We start from the raw sequence: 21,031 nt of genomic DNA, 5'->3' as shown, positions 1-21,031 counted from the left end.
TTTCTTCTAAGGTAGGGGGCATCTCATTTCAGTACCAAAATCTATGGCTCTATCTCTGTGCTGCAGAAATGGCTTTTAAACAAAGGGCCTCAAGGATATCCTTTGTGTCTTAGAGGGTCATCTGATCCAACTGACTTCAGAACGCAAATAAAGGTCTTCAATTCTTTTTTAAAGATACAATTTATTTTTATTTTATGTTCACTGGTGTTTTGCCTGCATGTGTATCTGTGTGAGGATGTCAGAAGCCCTGGAACGGGAGTTACAGACAGGGATGAGCTGCCATGTGGGTGCTGGGAATTGAACCCTGGTCACCTGGAAGAGCAGCCAGTGCTGTCTCCAGCCCCCTAGGTCTTCAATTCTTTTGTGCTGTCATCTACTTTCATTCTCACCTTGGACATCTTAATCTCTTCTCCAGGTTCACACTCCTCCCTTTCTCTTCTAGATGTGTTCCAACCCTGCTCGCCCGCCCTCCCTCCCACCCTCCCGCCCTCCCTCCCCCCGCCCTCCCAGAGCCCCATTCTCCCCTGATATCTACCAGCAGCTGTGTCTTCCTTCAGTTGCCAGTCTTGCAGGGCTGTACCCTATTATTGCCTCTCACTTTCTTAACATACTTGAGAGTTAGGGAAAGGGCACTCACAGTCCTAGCTCTACCTTCCTTCGTGTACAACAGCAATTTACACATGGAATGACCTCATGATTTTGTGAGCTGTCCGAACACTCTTCAAGTGTTCATCAGCTGGACATGGTGTTCCAAGGCATAGATGCTACTCCTGCATGACCAGGGAGCCTCATATTAGGTTTCACAGGCAGACTGCTATACTAACCGTAGCCAACTGTTAATACTCGGTCAAGAATATCCCTTGTGACTGGAAAATGAAGTCACACGTCCCTCACTGCTTACTCTGTGGGGTGAGAGGGAAAGGTCTTAGTTGTTTCCTTGGGACTTTTGAGAAATGACCTATGAAATAGCTGCATATAGCAGGGGCTGGAGGTGGAGCTGAACAGAGTCTGGGCATGGTAGTTTCTTGGAATTCAGGCTCTGAGGTAGAAAAGCAGAGCTTAAGTCCCTTGGGAGGTGGGCAAGTGACTCCTGAAGTAGGAAGGTTCCCTAGAATCCACAAACAATCAAATAAGAACTTTATTTAGCTTTAGGAATTATTTTTAAATTATTTAAGTTATTTGATCAATGTAAACAGAACCAGTATCTCAAAATTCATACCTAATGCTTGTGTCACTGCTAATGTTTGTATCATGGGTAACAATATTAGAACAAGACTTCCTTCCTACTCAGGGTAGGAAGGTAGGGATGTTCTTCAACCTTAAGTTAAGGTAGTGTCCAGTATAACCTCTCATGGTGGCACCCAGGCTATGAGACTTTCCCCTTAAAATGAAGTTGGGAGGTCAAGGAAAAAGGCAGAGGAAGAATTCAAGGCCAGCCTGGTAACAGAGTGATGCCTGAGGGTGTACGGGTACATAAAGTGGAAAGTAAATCCTCAGGAAACTAAACTCTGGTGCACCTACCTATCTCAGGACCTCCTCAAACCAGAAAGCCTCTCTGCCTTAAACCTGACATCCTTCTAACACTCCTCTTTGTGCTGCTGCCACACAGGCCATACTGTGACCAACGTGCACAGAGATAGCGCCACACCAGCAACAAGCAGAGGGAAGATAGAATAAGGCCACTCACTGCCCACTGGGCAAAAGAAGGAAGAGATGCACCTCATTTTTATGAACTAGCAATTTCAAAATAAATATTTAAAATAAAATGGAATAGGGAGTGGGGGGTGAGTGCCTTTAGTCCTAGCCCTTGGGAGGTAGAGACAGGCAGAATTTTGTATGTTCAAAATCAGTCTTGTCTACACGGCAAATTCCAGGACAGTTAGACCCACATAGTAAGACCCTGTCTAAAAACAGAAGGGGTGGGGTGATCAAAGTTCTTATATAGAAAGATATGAAGATAAGACAAAGACGTGCCAGGTGGTGGCGGCACACGCCTTTAATCTCAGCACTCGAGAGGCAGAGTTCGAGGCCAGCCTGGGCTATAGAGTGAGTTCCGGGAAAGGTGCAAAGCTACACAGAGAAACCCTGTCTCGAAAAACCAAAAAGACCAAGATGTAAAATGGGATCTAAACATAAACTAAGGTCAGCAAGATGGCTCATCAGGTAGAGAAGCTTGTGCACAGGCCTGAAAACCTGAGTTGGAGCTCTGAATCCCACAATGGGGTAGAAGAACCAATTTCTGAGGCTTGTCCTCTGATCTTCATGGCATGTGCCTTCTCTCTCTCTCTCTCTCTCTCTCTCTCTCTCTCTCTCTCTCTCTCACACACACACACACACACACACACACACACACACACACACACACGAAATTGGTGGATTGTCATAAGTGGTTTATTCATGCTTCTGGTTATTTCCTGATGGGCTATTACACATAAAACTTCTATAAATATTCACAAGTCATTGTACAGAAATATATTTCATGTTTTCTTGGGTAAATTCTTAGGTGTAGCATGGGTTAGATCATATGGGTGATATAAATTTAACTCTTTAAGAACCTGCTTGTCGGGGCTGGAGAGAGAGCTCAGGGGTTAAGAGCACTGCCTGTGCTTCCAAAGGTCCTGAGTTTAATTCCCATGGTATCTCACAACCACCTATAATGAGATCTGGTGCCCTCTTCTGGCCAGCAGGCAGACATTCAGGCTGTATATTTTATATATACATTTATATATATAAAATAAATAAATCTTGAAAAAAAAAAGAATCTGCCTGTTTACTAAAGTAGCTGTACCATCTCATACTTCCAGCAGCTCCATTTGCTCTGTACTCAACATTTGCCATAGTAAATATGTCCCATATTAAACATTCTAAAGCTCTCTGGTAACTAATTTTTCTTTGGTGCCCGATTTCATTCATCCATAGTTTTCTATTCTCCTTGTCAATCAAACTACTAGTTACAGTTTTGACTCCCCTCATATAAGTTAATCACAATTTAAGTTCAGGGTTGAGGGCTATATCTTGCAGAAGATCACAGGAACCTTGAGATTAAACTCTGATTCAGAGTTATTAGGCATATTATTCTATTTATCTAATCATGAAAAATATTTTCTGATCATCCTTAACTACAAGGAGAGAAATGGACACTGTGGTGGTCTGAATGAGAACCCCCTCCTCCCCAAGACTCATATATTTGCATGCCTGATATCTAGTTAGTGGAACTGTTTGGTAAGGATTAGAATGTATGACCTTGGAGGAAGTGTTTCACTGGGGGTGGTCTTTAAGCCTTCAAAAAACTCCTAGTGTTCTTCTCTGCTCCTGCCTGGGGATCAAGATGTGAGCTCTTAGCTGCTGCACCAGCCACCTGTCACCATGCTTATATTATAGAGTCTATAATTCCACCATTATAGACTCTAACTCTCTAGTATCATGAGCTCAATTCAACACTTTCTTTTGTAAGTTGACTTGATTGTGGTGTTTTGTCACAGCAACAGTGAAGCAATCAAGACAGAGATATATCTCAGCAGAGATACTAGCACAAGACAGTGCTCTAGGTGGCAGCATATTTCTTTTAAGAGAAATATGGCTCTTGGTCATCTTTAATCGATCCAAGGAATCACTTGGTTACAGCTCCTTATTGTTAGTTACACACTAAATGTGGGCATTTTATCACATTCGGCAATCATTAAGGGCTAGATGAGAGGAAAGTGGCAGCAGTTTGCTTTAACTCTGCTTTCTATTCAATCTTCAATAAATACAAGTATTTACTGAGGTCTATCTTTGGAAGGTTTACATTCTACTGAGGAAGAAACAATTACATATATTACACAAGAAAGAGAGAGCAAAGTAAGAGGGCAGGGTTTCATTTCAAATAGTAAACTGGGTGAAAAGGTGAGCAAAGACTTGAAAAAAGATCCTACGTAAATCATAGAGCGAGCTAGGAAGAAGATCCTTAAGAAAGGGAAGAGTCGGGCTGGAGAGATGGCTCAGAGGTTAAGAACACTGGCTGTTCTTCCAGAGGTCCTGAGTTCAATTCCCAGCACCCACATGGTGGCTCACAACCATCTGTAGTGAGATCTGGCTCCCTCTTCTGGCCTGCAGACATACATGCAGACAGAACACTGTATACATAATAAATAAATCAATCTTTAAAAAAAAAAAAAAAAGGAAGAGTCAAATGCAAAGGCTTAAGGCAGGACTGTGAGGGGATCAAGCAGGAAAATGGTTAACGTGTGTGTGTGTGTGTGTGTGTGTGTGTGTGTGTGTGTGTGTTAGGACACTAAGCTCAGACCTCAGTGTAATAGGTCAGGGGCAGCATTATTTTTCTGTAAATGTGAGGTGTTAACCTTCAGGTTATGTCATGTACTTGGTTTTGTTTGTTCACTCAAGACAGATTCTCACACAATCTTGGCTGTCCTGTAACTCTAGGCTGGCTTCAAACTCACAAAGATCTGCCTGCCTCTGGAGTGCTGGGAAAACAGGCTGGATTATCAATTCTTAAAAAATGTAAAAACTACCCTTTGTTCAAAAATCTTAGAAAAACAGACTTAGACAAGATATGGCTGCAGAAAATAATTTAGGTCCATGTAAGGACTTAATTTAAAATAAATATTATTTGACTTACTTTGAAAAGATCACAATGGTTATAAACACTGTAGAAATCCTAAGCAAAGTGAAGGATGGCTCACACCAAAGATAGGATTAGATTCTGGGTTTAAAAATTATTTTCTTCGTTGGGGCTGGAGAGATGGCTCAGTGGTTAAGAACATTGGCTGCTCTTCCAAAGGACCAGGGTTCAAATCCCAGTACCCATCTGTCTGTAACTACAATTCCAGGGGATCCGACACCCTCACACGGATAGACATGCAGGCAAAACATCAATGGACATACAATACAAATCAATAACTCATTACAAAATTAAAAACAAATTTAAAAAACAACACTTTAAAAATTAATTTCTTCAAACAACTGATTTGGGAAGAATAATGGGTGCTTTCTGACCTGTGCCTACAAGAATGGAGTCATGCACAAGGACTGTGAAGACTAAACAGAAGAGGGCTGGGAGCATGCTTTCTTTCAGAGTGGAGTCTCTATTTGTCAAGTCTCCAAAAGATTCTGTTATGATCTGAATAAAACTGTTTTAGACTCAAAAATGGCATAGGGAAGAAATGGCATCTGAAGTGCATCTCACCTCCTTATCCGTAACATGGATCCAGCATTCTGTGCTTCTGAATAGGGTTCAGCATACTTCCTGATTAATGTATTCCTGGACAGTCTGTACTTTCTGTTATAGTGAATGAGACAGACAGATGACACTGATATGGACATAGACACACTCTTTTCTGCAGCTAACATTTAAAGAAGGCTGGATAGTCTACTCACTTAGCAGTCCTGACTTTTCCTATCATCTCTTGCATTTTGTTTGTTTATTTGTTTGAGACAGAGTCTCTCTATATAGCCTGGAACTCACTAGGTAGACCAGGCTGGCCTCAAACACAGAGCCTCCCCCAAGTGCTAGTATAAAAAGGTGTCTGTTACCATCCCTGCACTTCTGGCCTAGCTCTTCTTGCATTTTGTCAACATTTATTAATAGCTTACTATTGTTAATCCCCCATCTTTATCTGCAATAGTTATATTTTAAATTGGTACACCATTTCTTAGTTTGTTGCCCAGAATCCTTAGTACAATGTTAAAAGGTTACATCCAGTTCCCTAGTTTAATGCCTCAGCATTATACTAACAGTGTGTTGAGCTCACAGTTTTAATACTCAGAACTTATCTTGCCTCTACTTTCATGTCTCAGTTCTCTACCACGTGCACTAGTTACCATTTCCTTTAGACACTGACAAATCAGTCAGAAATCTCATGTGTTTTCTCCTCTACTCTTAATCTGTTCCAGAATAAGTAATTTACATGGAGTTATTCTTCAGAAATCCCTATGTTTGTTTTATACTCATAGCAGGTCTATTCTTGTGTAATGCTGGCTTATAGTGGGAGTGCTCAACCTCCACACTAATGACATTTCACTGGGTAATTCTTTGTTGCTGTTCTAATTTTAGCATCCCTGGCTTTACTAACTGAATGTCAGTAGCAGCCTTCCCCTAGCGCTATCACCAAAAATGATCCGGGTATTCCAACTATCCTCTAAGAGAACAAAACAGCTCGTGAATCAAAATAGTCATTGATTCAGTCAAGTAGAAGATATGGACTCCATCACTTTCTTCTACTACTTCCATCAAACCACTCTTAGTTAACATTTTTCTCTGGAACCTTATCTAAATTAGGATAGTCCCCCATCTCTGTAGCCAGTCCCCTCCCTGCCATAATTCCCATTAACTATCACAGTACATTGTGACTCTTGGACTCCACGAGACCATCCCACAAGGTCTGAGGTTTTTCACATCAATGATAAGACATCATTTGCCTTGTCCCCACTGCACTGCTATTGACATTAAAGGGCTAATACTCCAGCACACAACAAGGAGGTGCTAACAAAATACAGTAGCAGTTACTCAAACCTGCATGACTACATACTTAGTCAAGACTGCTGGTTTCACTCAAGAATGCCTAGGAGACCTGTGCACAGGGGCACACACTTGTAATCTCAGTACTAAGGAAGTTTGGTGGTGGAGGATCACAAGTGTGAGGAAAGTCTAGGCTAAGGAGGAAGGTGGAGGGAGAGAAGAAAGGAATACCAATGAAGTATTAGAAAGTCATTAATGTTATTAAATTTTGTCCTTAAAGTACATAATTTGGTATGAAAGATGTGAAATATGTTTGGTTCTTTATAAATGTGACAGAGTGGTATCAAACATTCAAAATTATCTGAAATGCTATTAAAACAGCTTTCTCTCTTAAAATTTTTCTTTTAAAAAATGTGTATGTGCATGAGTTTACCATATGTATGCAGGAGCCCACAACAGAGATCTGGAAGGGGTGTCAGGTCCCCTGGAACTGGAATTACAGATGGTTCTGAGATGCCAGGTGAGTGCTGGGAATGGACCCTGGTTCCTCTGCAAGAGTATCAAGTGCTGAGCTAGCCCTAGGCTTCTCTTTTTCATAAGAGGTTTGATACCTATGTAAGTCTTTCCTGCCTGGCCCACAGTCAGGACAAATCTAACTACATAAGTCTATGAGGGGATAGGTTTTTTTCTTTATATACTTAAACCAACACAATGTGTAAGAGAGCGATGCCAGCCCAAGCATGAGGATCCAATGGCTTTCTAACAGCACAGTAGAAGAGATTTAAAAAAACTGCTTCAAAACAATGCTGCTCTTCTCCCTGAATTTTTCATTTCAGATGATATGGTTTATTTTCCATAAAATATTATTTGTTAAACTGGAATGTGTATATTACTTTTGAATGAGTATTTAAAACTTTCTTAGCCTGGTGTGGTGGTGCACGCCTTTAATCCCAGACCTCGGAAGGCAGACAAAGGCGGATCTCTGAGTTCAATGCCAGCCTGGTCTACAGAGCAAGTCCCAGGCTACAGACAGGGTTTTGGAAACCCTGCTTAAAAAAAGAAAAACAGGCCAGGCGGTGGTGGCACACGCCTTTAATCCCAGCACTTGGGAGGCAGAGGCAGAGGGAGATCCAGGAAAGGCACAAAGCTACACAGAGAAACCCTGTCTCGAAAAAACAAAAAAACAAAAAAGAAAAACAAACCCAAGAAAACAAAACAAGGGGCTGGAGAGATGGCTCAGAGGTTAAGAGCACTGACTGCTCTTCCAGAGGTCCTGAGTTCAATTCCCAGCAACCACATGGTGGCTCACAACCATCTGTAATGAGATCTGGCACCCTCCTCTGTATACATAATAAATAAATAAATCTTTAAAAACAAAAACAAAAGAAAAAAACAACAAAAACTTTCTTGATTTTAATTTCTAGTGGGGTAATATCAATATCCCACTTACATGAAGTTTTTAAAGGTCTTAATAAGTTGAGAGTATAAAGGTGTCTTGAGAACAAAAAGCTTAAGAACTATTAGTCTGTCAGTCCATTTTATTGCTTTTGTGAAACCCATTTCTTACTACTCCTGAAACTGTTTTCAGTATGTGTCCATCATCCATCCTTCTCAACTAGAATGGAAGCTCTAAAAAGCAGAGACCTTGTCATCTTGTATATACGACATTCCTAGTACAGAAATGGAGTAAGTTTGATGAGAGGCTGTGGTGTAGCTCAGTGGCAGAGTTACTTGCCCAACATTTGCAAAGCCCTGACTCAATCCCCAGCATCGCACGCACGCACGCACGCACGCACGCACGCACACACTCAATTTAATGAACAGAATGAATTTAAGGAATGGACTGTATCTTTAAGGAACAACAAAAGAAGAATCATTTTATAGAACACACACATACTTTCAATGACGAACAATTTAAGGATGAAGGAACAGCCACTGAGGATGATGATACAGGTATGAATCACTCTTCAGTGGGGTCTGTTCTCCTTCACATTGCCTTCTAAGACAAGCTGGCCAGCTCCTGTGCCAGCCACAGGTGTCAGCCCTGCTTCTTGCTAGCTGTAGCTACTTCTACCTCCTGTTAGACCCTGTGGACTTTCAGTACTGCTGGCCGTTTTGTACAGGTGTAGACATCCAATAGTGAGAGAGAGGCCAGAGTATGCAAGCTTACCTTCTGCATTGCAAGTGTTGCTGTGGTTCTGTTAACTGCCCCTTCTAACTTCCTGAGGATACCTGTTCCCATTGTCTGCAACTAGACTTCTACTTTTACATCTTATGAGACACTTTAGTAAGATGGGACAGCTCTGCACTCTGTGTACATGCTAGCACTTACCTTATCCAGCAGTTCTTTTAGACAGACAGACAGACAGACAGACAGAGACACTCTTTACAACTTTAAATCAGTTTGGTTTCTTGGTTCAAAGGGCAATGGAAATATTAAATAGAATGAGAAAACAAAAGGAGATGGGATAAGGCTAAGATCAGTCAGCCATAAACCAGAAGACACTGGTAAAGCCACAGAGGAAAACAGAGCAGAAATGACAGTTCACAGCCAAAGACTCTGGGGTTATTTAAGATTTATGTTATTTTTACTTATATGTTTATGTGAATAAGTATGTACATGTTTGAGTGTAGGTGGCCACAGAGAACTCCTGGCATCAAAACCCCTAGAGCTGGAGTTACAGGCAATTGTGAGTGGTCAGATTCAGACGCAGTAAGTGCTCTTAAACACTGGGCCATCTCAGCCTCTCTAGAACCAGTCAGAATAGGAAGAATCAGCCATATGTTCTACAGATAAACCTAAAAACATCCATAATATACTGTGACATAATATTTTAGAGTAAGAATCTCAAATCAAACAATGATTACATTACTCTATCTAAAAACAAAGGTAAACTCTAACGCCTTACTGCTTTAAGAAAACAAACAAACAAACAAAAAAGTAGTAGCTAAGTAACCTAACTTTCATCCCTAGACAGGAAATAATTTCTTAAATAAAGATAAGGTGAAAGATTTCATCTCACCATTCACTCTTAAATGATGGTTATTGAGGCCGTTAGAGTAAGACATCCTATGGAGCATAAGGGGACAGTAAAGACAGTGCTCAGAGCTCTCAGACTAGCAAGGGGGACAAAATACAAGTTAACAAGTTGAAGATGGTGGCAGTTGTGACATTTTAAGACAGGTGCCCAAATGGTGGAGATCTGTCTTAGTGGGCAGGAGTGGGATGGAGGAAGAGTCTGAGACTATTTTGAGAAAAGAAAATACATCTATCTGAGAGTTCTCAGAGATGAATGGGGCTTTGGTGTAAATGGATGAGGGAAAAACAACAAGACAAAGGCACTACAAACAGTCTATTTGATTTTCTGACCTTGTGGAGGCTGGAACAACTGCTAAGGTCTGTGAGATAGATTACAAGGATTGTCTTCAAGAAAAAGTGGAACTCACAGGCTCTAGTCCAAGCCCTTTAGGGAGCAGAACACACAGGATTCTTCTGAGAAGAGTGGGTAAGGCCTGACTGGGATCAAAGCTAGGCTTTAGACTGTAGTGATTAGGTAGATAGAGATGCTACGGGTTGAGAGGAAAACAAAATAAAACAAAAAACCTAGAAAACCAGGAGCAGAAAATGTGACTCAGTAGTAGAACATTTGCCCAGGATGCCTATATGTAGCTGTGAGTTTAATGCCTAGTCCCGTCTGGTGGAAACACTGCTTTCCAGAATCAGATCATTTACTCAAGACTGGAGTAAATGAATACTGGGTGCGTGGCTCACACCGGCAATCACATTCCAGCACTCAGAAGACTGCCCCACATTCCAGATCAGCTTGAGCTACAAAGTGAAACCCTATTTAAAAAATAAACTCAATTACATCCATATGGGAATTTATTGGTTTTCAAGTTATCTCATAGTCTACCTTATATTTGTTCCTTAATAAAGGAGTTAAGCCAGATGCATACCTTTTCTGCTTTTTTGTCAGAAATGTCCTGCTTTTCCAAAACAGCCATGCTCTCCTTCAAGTTCTTCACAATATCTGCTGGAGATTTGTGAGACTTGCCAAACGGGAACGGCATGACGGCAGCACCAGAGGCTTCCACTGCACTCTGCCTGCTAGACCTGCAACACAGCACAAAGATCATAAGAAAGAAGTAGGGCCAACAGAAGACACACTTCACATTCTAATCTGTAAATAAAGCCATCGTGGGGGCCAGAGACAGCTCAGCACCTAAGAGCATTTGCTGCTCTTCCAGAGGACAGGGCTTTGGTTCCCAGCACTCACAACTATCTGATACCCTGTTCTGGCCTCCTCAGACACATGGTGTATAGACACACATGCAAGCAAAACCCCCATACACATAAAATAAATGTTTTGAAAACTTAACACTCTTAGCTTTTTAAGCACCATTTTATTTTTCCCCAATCTTCTGTTTGTCTAACCATCCAAACAGGTGCCTGTGGATGGTTCTGCCATGTGCAGCAGCAGAATGTACATCTGACAGGGTAACTACTACTATCAGATCCAATGCTAAGTACTTTACTCATTCAAACAACCCCAGCAGTCATTACTTCTTCCTTACAGATGAGGTTAGTAAGGTTGACAATCTGGCTCAAGGTAAAAACAAACTCCAGTTCCTACTGACCTTGTCCTTAACTGTAGTTAAGGACACTCCAATTGACAGTGTCTATTCTACAGCTGAGGAAAGCAAGACAAACATCAAGAGATGGAGCTCAACTAAATAGCAGCAGCAGCAAACACACTCTTACCCCAGAGGTTATGTTGCTCCCCAAAAAACACCCCAGTAGACTTGTCTTATGTGCATGTACTTCTTTGGCATCTGAGTATTTCAGAGCTGGAGGGAACCTTGACAACACTTTGGATCAATCTCCCATCAGATCTTTAAGGTTGTTACATCATGGACTTTCTACTCTTCTAGTGCAGATGTGACCATCCTTGATCAAAGGTTTGTGATGGGGTTTATAGTAGTGGAAACCAACATTTCAACTATACAAATCACAATGTTACTTTATCTGAAGAAGGACTACAGCTATCTAAAAGCTACCACAAAGAAACTCAAGAGGACAGCCAAGCCCACTCATAATTTCAGCACCTGGGAGGCAAGGCAGGAGAAGCTAGACTGATTCTCACAGAAACTCCAGACAGCCAGGTCTAGAGTGAGCTGCTGTCAAAACAAACTTAACAGAACAACAATGGAAGCGACTGACATGGTAACATGACGGAAGTCTCTAGGTTTTTTTTGTTTGCTTTTTCATTAAAAGGACTGAAAAGAAGAGCTGGGAGTGGGTATAGCTCAGTGGTAGAAAACGGGCCTATTATTTGCAAATATTTGCAAAACCCTGGGTTCAATTCCCAGTGATGGGAAAAATAAATAAAAATTTCAAAGTTGAACCAAAAGCATTAATGGACATCAAATAACTTCATATCAAATATAATACTGCAGCCCAGTTTTATGTTTTCCTTTGGAAACATGCATATTACATTAATACCTCCACTGCACAGCGTCTTAACACTTCCTTTGACTTTTGATGATTCATTTGAAAATTTTGAACTTTTCCCCCAATATGACACAGAAAAATGCATGTCTGTTTACAAAGAACAAATAGGGGAAAGAACATGCAGATTTGCTACTAATATTAAGCCTACAATTAAATCATAAATACATTATTTCTCAACAAGTTTTTTTTTTTTTTTTTTTTTTTTTTTGGTTTTTTGAGACAGGGTTTCTCTGTGTAGCTTTGCGCCTTTCCTGGAACTCACTCTGTCGCCCAGGCTGGCCTCGAATTCACAGAGATCCTCCTGGCTCTGCCTCCGGAGTGCTGGGATTAAAGGCATGCGCCACCACCGCCTGGCTCTCAACAAGTTTTTATGTGATCTCTTCTGACCAATCTACTCCCTGTCTCAGTTTCTATTATCTTACAAATCCTATTCTGAGCCGGGTGGTGGTGGTGGTGGTGGTGGTGGTGGTGGTGGTGGTGGTGGTGGTGGTGGTGGTGTACACCTTTAATCCCAGCACTCCAGAGGCAGAAGCAGGTGGACCTCCAAGTTTGAAGCCAGCCTGGTCTACAGAGTGAGTTCCAGGACAGCCAGGGCTTACACAGAGAAGCCCTGTGGTGGGTTGAAAACAAAACAAAACAAAATCAACCCCCCACCCCCCCCCCAAAAAACCCTCAAATCCTATTTTGATCAAATTAAAATGATATCTTCATTAAACAAAGAAACAGTTGTTTTTTTGTTTTTTTTTTTTTTTAAAGATTTATTTATTTATTATGTATACAGTGTTCTGCCTGCATGTATCCCTGCAGGCCAGAAGAGGGCACCAGATCTTATTACAGATGGTTGTGAGCCACCATGTGGTTGCTGGGAATTGAACTCAGGACCTTTGGAAGAGCAGCCAGTGCTCTTAACCACTGAGCCATCTCTCCAGCCCCAAGAAACAGTTTAACACATGTCCTTCATCATGGGTTCTCACAACTCAAATCCACTTCTAAGCATCTTTTTAAAATAAGAAGTCTGGGTGACTGCTATGCTGTCTCTAATTCCGGATCATTTTCTTCTAGTACCATTCCCTTAAACCTTTTTATGGGGTAGGAGCAAACAGGCTATCTCTGCATACACAGAAGGTCACATAATACAGTCTCTGAAAAGATTATCTTTCTGTACCTGCATTCTGTATCTGGAATTGTGCAGAAAGTGCTATGGAGCTATGCAGATGTTTTCAGCTCTGGCTAGACCATGGAAGAGGTGATCAGGTTAAAGGAGGTTTAAAGAGTCCTATAGGGTGTTGGTCACAACACAAAACACAGCTGCCAGGGAGATCATGTATATAAAATTCCTTTGTTCAGGAAAGGTTATGAAATAATTATTCTTCTTAATTGATCGACCAAACAAGAACATAAAAACAAATCCAATGTACTGACATGTACTCAAGACAACAAACAGATATTCCACGAAGAACCCAATCACATCAGGAAGCTTACTCACGATGGACAAAAACTCCTTTATATATTATCATTAAGTTTTTAAAACTCCTAAGCTAGGCTGGGCGGTGGTGGCGCACGCCTTTAATCCCAGCACTCGGGAGGCAGAGGCAGGCGGATCTCTGTGAGTTCGAGGCCAGCCTGGACTACCAAGTGAGTTCCAGGAAAGGCGCAAAGCTACACAGAGAAACCCTGTCTCGAAAAACCAAAAAAAAAAAAAAGAAAAAAAAAAAAAAAAAAAAAAAAAAAAAAAAAACTCCTAAGCTAGAGTGAACGTATAGGTGCCTATTTGTGACAGTAATCAGTGATGTGTGCTTGACTCCTAAGGATCTGGAGGCCAAGGGTGATTTGAAAAGGGCGGTATAATTTAACACAGCACTTCATGCCACAGGGAACATGCAGAGCACTGGAGGCTCAACTTGGGACTGCATCTGCTACTTCCTGCTTTGCCTTCTTGTTCCCCACCAGTGGCCTTCCTCTGCATTTATTACTTTTCTGAAATTAATCCAATGACTCATCTTGGCTCTGATGTTAATGTCCTTCAAGGTTTTGGCTGTCTCCCTTGCCCTCTATTTGCTCTGTCAGCCCCATCTATAGTTTCAACAAATGATACCAGCATGTCATTTTAACACCCAACTCTCATCTAAGGCCTGCTTCTTGATTCTTGTGTCACAGCATCCCGCCCCATTCCATCACAACACTTGGCCATGATAGCAGATGCCACTTGCTTAACTCTCCCATATGATCAGATCACAATTTTGAGTCAATTCTATTTTGTAAATCTCTATTTTTTTTAGGACATTTGGCATTCTCCATATAGGCCAGAGGTTGCAATGGAATCCACAGTTCTCCTAGGACCTGATATGAGAATACATATGCTGCAAACTTAATCCTCCAGCACACAATGAGAGGCTGAAACTTAAATGGGAGGTGTTCATGTCATGAGGATGGAACCTCATGTGCCTTTTTATAAGAGCTTGCACTTTCTTTTGCATGTGAGGATACAGACCTCACCACTTGTTCAGCCCAGAAACCTGTTATGGGATTTAGCCTCCAGAACTGTCACAGCAGTATACATGAGAGTAAGACAAGGATGATAAGAGTGTTGGTTTTTATGATGACTGAGGCATTACCTGACCTATGGAAAGAGTACTGCCATCATTGAAAAGGAAGCATTGCTTTTTGGTTGGTGTCCACGTAAGTCTAATCCTGTGAGTTTGCATATTCTCAGATGAGGTATAAGTGAGAATAATGAATATTTCCTATCTGTTGCTGTATCTAAGTCCATCACTGAGAAATAAACACCCAGCTTTTAAAGAAACGGTTCTACTGTTCATTCTGCGAAACTCTACCATTAAGGTTTACCTAAGGAACAATGAGATGCTATTAGTGGGTCAAAATGTATTCTCTTAATTTCTTGCTTGTATATTTGTACTTGTTTACACTGGTATCCACCCTCTTCCCCAAAATAGATGGGCAACCAGAGGATACTAGAAACGGTCACTTCTGCTTGAAACTTTACCAACAAAATATCCAAGCCATTCAAGTTAGGACTGTTAGGTACTACCACGTTGGCAACTGGATTGCTCTGGTTTATGCACCACACTCCTATTTACCCACATGCTAATAAATACTGAAAAAAAAAATCAGATGACCCATAAGTCAGTATCAGGACACAGTCATTCATTCAATAATATATCTCATCTAGTGCTTGCTTTACAGACAAAATTCTGGTGTGCATGGATGTGGGTGTGTGTTTGGAGACAATAATGAAAACTGCTAAATGACAACACATTCCTAGACAGCTGACTTCATAAAACTCTATATTAACATATGTGTTAGATCTGACTCATCAACCTGGTGGTCAAATGCAAACAGTAAAAATGGAGGGAAAAAAAAAAAGCCCACACACTGTAAGGTGATTGCATCCGAGGGCCATTAGGGTCCCCGATTAAGTGTGCAGTCATAGAAAGTGTGAATGCAGTACAAACTCTATGACCCAATGCTATACTACCATGGTTAATGCTACTTAATCCATACAATTACCAAATAGCAGATACTAAGCACCCTTTCCTTACATATGAAATGTGAAAAACAGCAGCTACTAATGTAATATACAAATAAAAATACTTCAAACATGGACTGAGAGATGGCTCAGAGGTTAGGAGCACTGGCTGCTCTTCCAGAGGTCCTGAGTTCAATTCCCAGCAACCACATGGTGGCTCACAACCATAAATAATGAGATCTGGTGCCCTCTTCTGGCCTGCAGACATACATGCAGACAGAACACTGCATACATAATAAATAAATAAATCTTTTAAAAAATACTTCAAACACAAGTATTTCCATTTGCACATCATGGGCTGGAAAGATGGGTCAGTGGTTAAGAGCATGTGCTGCTCCTTCAGGACTGGAGTTCAATTCTCATCACCACACCAGGTGGTTCACAAGTACCCATAACTCCATCTCCAGGGGCATCTGAAACCCCTGGCCTCTGTCAGCATGTGCACTCTTGTGTGCATGTGCACACACACACAACAGAGGCATACATATAATTCAAAAAATAACAAAAAATTTTAATCTGTACATCACACTGTAAAGTAGCTGTTGTTTGAAACACTTAAAAAATTTTGAATAGAAGGGGCTAGCTACCCACCCTTGCCTCTAAACTCTGATTCATGACTACTAATTTCAGAATAAAACCAAATAGGTTATTATCTATTATAGTGTAACAAAGTGAGAGTGTATATCCTTCCCTTTTGTGCTTGTAACTACAAAAACTCCATTCAGCTTTTGGAAGGAAGGGAGGCCTGCCTTTCTCAAATAAAATTAAAATTAAACCAGGAAGATCTTTAAGAAGCCAGCTGAAGCCTTGGTTCATTACCAAAGCCACCAGAAGCATAACTCTAAACTATACCAAAACTAAACCAAAGCTCAGGAGACACTGGATAGAGTGGGTTTGGCAATTAACAGAGACTTTTCAGGCCTAGGCATGGTAGCCCACACATTTAATCCTAGCACTTGAGAGGAAGATGTAGTAACTTTGAGATCAGCCTACATAGTCAGTCTCAGTCTCTCTCTCTCTCTCTCTCTCTCTCTCTCTCTCTCTCTCTCTCTCTCTCTCTCTCACACACACACACACACACACACACACACACACACACACACGCGGGATGGGGGGGTTCTTTTTCTGGCCAATGCTAATTAAACACTTGACAGTGAAATTTTACAGCCTAGATAAGAACCGGATTGTGGTAGGAATGGCTACAGTAACAGGACTATTTAAAACAATGTAGCTCCTCTCCTGAACAGTTTAAAAGCATTGTTGCTTCTCTGTTCAACCTCTAATTCCACCCAATGACTTAGCATTTCATTCAATAAAGCTGACTCTTCACCAAGATCACAAAACTCCTCTCTAGGCTCATCTTCCTTACTCTAGGCTTTAGTTACACTCATTTTGACATTTCTAGACTGGACTCAGACATATTTCCCACATTTTGCACACAAATAACCCAAACACCATGGCTTTCTTTTCTTTTATCCATGTCTGTACAAATGACATCAGATTACAAAGGCCTACAGCAAGGTGTATGGCTGTTGACACCTACAATCCCAACAGTCAGGAGGAGGCAGCGGGACCATGAGTTTGAAGTCAGCCTTGTCTCAAAAAACAAACACGGTGCTGGGAGTATGGTATACACTGACACAGTGCTTGTTCAGTTTGCAATGAAGCCCTGGGTTCAAATCCCAGGGCTAAAATGATAAACAAACAAGCAAATAAATAAATGCAAGAATGCACACACACACCCCTTTTGCTGTTTCCCAAAAAAGCCTTCTCTCCTTATCTTTACAGATCTTATATAACCTGACATCAATTTATCCATTTCTCTTCTCTATTATTATAGGTCCCACGAAAGCAAGGGCTTTGTTGATTTCATTGCTTCATTACACGTTTTTACCTATGATCTGATACTTACAGGCTATTTAGTTATTTCTTTTTTCCATCTTTTGTGTATATGTGTTGTAACATGTATGTATGCATGTTTGAATGTGTGGTGAGCACATGTGTGCGCATTCACAAAGGCCTGAAGTTGATGATGGAGGGACTTGTACTTGATGCTCTTTGACCTTATTCATAGAGGCCCAGAGCTCACTGATAAGGCTAGTCTTACTAGCCAGCTTGCTCTGGAAATCTTCCTGTCTCAGGGATCTAGATCTGGAATTACAGGGAGGCCACCTAAGCCACCCAGCATTTATGTGGAGTGTGGGACCTGAAGGCCAGTCCTCACACTGTGCTTACACAGCAGCACTTTCACCACTGAGCCATCTCCCCAGGCCTTGTATCATATGTATAAAATAGAGTATTTCTTCTAATTCTCGAAATATCAGAGTGATGTTCTGATACTTCCTTCCTAAGACAGATCCTATTTGATTTCTAGTTTATTCTATATATGACTAAGAGGGCTCAAAAAGTACTAGCTGAAGCTGAGAATCGGGGTATGTACCTGTAATCCTAGCATTTGGAAGCAGAATCAGGGAGACTGCTACCAATTCAAGGCTAGTTGCTGTGCATATAGAGTTCCAGGCCAGCCAGGATAATATGGCAAGACTCTGCTCTCACCCCAACGAAAAGACAGAGGGGAAAAAAAAAAAATGGGGAAAAAAAAATCAAACAAACAAAAACAAAAACTGAATGGCTTTCCAAATATCATGAAGTCAGAAAAGGAGAAGACCTGGGTGTTAAGAATTAGGTCCTGACCAATTTTTCACACAGTATTTATCAGCCTATCCAGCATCTTTCATGTTATAAACATCTATTCGTTATTTCCCTTTACCAGGTATCCTAATAACGGCTTCTCTACAATTTATGTACAAAGAAACTGACATTTCTTTACATCAGTCAGAGTAGAATTCTCAGAACTAGAGCCAAATGCTGGGAAATCTAAAATTAATTGTGAAAACTACCTGCAATTTCTCTTAAATAAAAATGTTTGCTGGGCAGTAGTGGCACACGCCTTCAATCCCAGCACTCAGAGGCAGAGGCAGGTAAAATCTCTGAGTTTGAGGCCAGCCTGGTCTACAGAGTGAATTCCAGACAGCCAGAGCTACACAGTGAAACCCTGTCTCAAAAAAAAAAAAAAAAAAAAAAAAAAAAAAAAAAAAAATCAACCCTCAATCCCAACCCCCTGCAAAAACCACAAGTTTAAAATGTAAAACTACACATATACTATAATCTTACTTGTGATATCTATGTAGGGGAGAGGAGGTATGCATGGGAATGCTACAGCGTACATGTATTACAAGTCAGAGGACAACTTGAAGGAGTAAATTCTCTTCTCATATGGGTCCTGGGACTCAAACTCGATCACTAGGCCTGGCAGCCAAGTGACCCCACACACTGACCCATCTTGCCAGCCTTCAATCTGTGATCTTTACATTCAGAGGCATCTGCTGGCTGAAAAGAACACAAAAGCAAAGTCATAGGTAATAAGAACTACCGGTTTTCATTAAAGTTAGAAATTTATCATGTACAACGTAATATCTACAGAAAGACTTGTATGTGTGAAGGTATCCAGGGAAGGCAGAAGAGGGTATCAGATCCCTCTGGTGGTAGCTGATGGGTGCTAAGAAGTGAATGTAGGTCCTCTAGAAGAGCAGGAAGCACCCTTAATCAATGAGCATCTTTCTAACCTAGATGTAACATTGATATAGTAATTATTTCAAGATCATTTCCCACTAGAAGGAACTAGAGAAATACTAATGAAAGAGTGGAAAATAGGTAACAACGGTCCTGGGACATGCCAAAACAGATGTACAGGCCTAGGATTTCACAGGTCACTTTGGACATAAAAATAAAATAATAATAATAATGCACCGACAAGCAAATTAAACACCTGCATATACAAAATAAATATTTAAAAGCAATACAAGTACAACAGTGAAATTCATTATAAGTATGAGCAAGGCTGGGGAGGTAATTCTGTGAGTAGAAGAACCTGCAGCTGAAGCCCAAAGAGATGCCTAGGGCACATACAAAAGCTGAGCCCTGAGGACAGCAAGGTGGAGTGGGAACTGGAGACAGGAGAAGCCCCTGTGAGTTCTGGCATAAGTGACCCTCACACATAAGCACATACAAACTGTACATACAGAGAAACAACAGTAACTTAAAAAAAAAAAAAAGTACTAAAAAAAACTTAGTGGTCAAGCCAGGCAGTAAAGGGTGCATGCCTTTAATCTAGCACTCGGGAGACAAAGGCATGCAGATCTCTGAGTTCTGGTCTACAGAGTGAGTTCCAGGACAGCCAGGGCTACACAGAGAAACCCTGTCTTGAAAAACCAAAAGGGGGTGGCGGAAAGATAAATAAAAAGGAAGTAATATCACATTTATTCTACCTTTTTTGTACAGCCCATTATTTCAGGGCTGACAAAGTTCTTTAAAGACAATCCATATAGCTAATAAACTACTGTAATCTTTGCTGGGTTACATTAACACAATGGATCTAACAACACTTACCAGGGTCATTAAGCCCTAGCCAACTGTACTGTGTCTTAGGTACAGTACAGCCTCCCTGGAGTCCCTGAGTGAGTGGAGACAAGAATCTGAAACCTCATCCTCTTTACAGCCAGTCCTGCCTGAGTCACTGAGTTGATGTCAGCTTCCTGGCCTTTATAAAAATTGAGGAAATGATTCCTGACCTGCCCTCCTAGAAATCGGTTCCTAAGAAATGACTAAACAAAGGGCCGTTCTGGCCAGAGAAAGTTCTGTATACCAACTGAAGCCATGGGAGAGCGTGAAAGGAATTCAGATAAGCAGCAGTTTGAGACTATCAAAATAGGAAGGTTATGACTTGGTGGGCTGAGGCAGGAGATCACAAGTTCAAGTCAGTCTGGCCTAGAGTAAATTCCCAGGTCTACAGACCTAACGCATGAGACCCTGTCTCAACAAAAGCCTTGAGCTCCTCGTGTTTCCACCCCTCCAACCAATTCCACTGACTAGTTTTGTTTTTGTATGTTTTGCATATCCCTATTACCCACTGTCTTTTTCTTATGGATCTGTGAAATATTGTGCAGTCCCCCTTTTATTTTTATAAATATGCTCTCCTCGTCTGTCACTTGTACATCAACTTAATGTCATCTAATGTACAAAGTTTTCATTTTCTTTAAAATTTCATCTATGTGTGAATGTGGGTGAGTTTGGGCAGTGCTCATGGAAGCCAGAGAGGCCATCAGATCCCTGAACACGGAGTTACAGGTGATTAAAGCCCCTCAGCGTTGGTCCCGAGAACCCAACTCAGGCTCTCTGCAGAAGCAGCAAGCCCTCTTACCTGCTGAGCCACTTCTCCAGACTCGGTTTTCATCTTTTTACAGCCTTACCTATAAATCTTTAAATTAAGTAAGTTTGGATTTCCTACTAGACTTATAACAGCATGCCGAATACGAAAGATTTTTTTTTATGTCTACAGTTATCGAACATTTATAATTAATGGCATCTTTTTTAACAAATATGCCACTCTAATGGACTCCCATTTAAATCTCATTTTATTGTCCAGTTTGATTTCTTTCATTAAAGCACTGCTTGG

At 41.1% G+C, this 21,031-nt stretch overlaps 1 protein-coding gene across 3 annotated transcripts in view; it reads right to left on the bottom strand.

Moving 5' to 3' along the window:
* The window catches only part of Cab39 (calcium binding protein 39), a 78,038-nt gene that overhangs the window by 34,423 nt on the left and 22,584 nt on the right, over positions 1–21,031 (bottom strand). For 2 of the 3 annotated variants that reach the window (XM_059278485.1, XM_059278486.1), the window contains exon 2: positions 10,415–10,571. In XM_059278485.1, the coding sequence (XP_059134468.1) occupies positions 10,415–10,528 (114 nt within the window). In that variant the 5' untranslated portion in view covers positions 10,529–10,571. Of the gene's footprint in view, positions 1–10,414; positions 10,572–18,690; positions 18,907–21,031 lie in introns of all 3 variants that reach the window. The other variant, XM_059278484.1, reaches the window with a different exon arrangement.

This window comes from Peromyscus eremicus, chromosome 13 (assembly GCF_949786415.1).
Source record: "Peromyscus eremicus chromosome 13, PerEre_H2_v1, whole genome shotgun sequence".
NCBI lineage: Eukaryota > Metazoa > Chordata > Mammalia > Rodentia > Cricetidae > Peromyscus > Peromyscus eremicus.
This window is presented reverse-complemented; position numbering and strand designations above follow the sequence as displayed.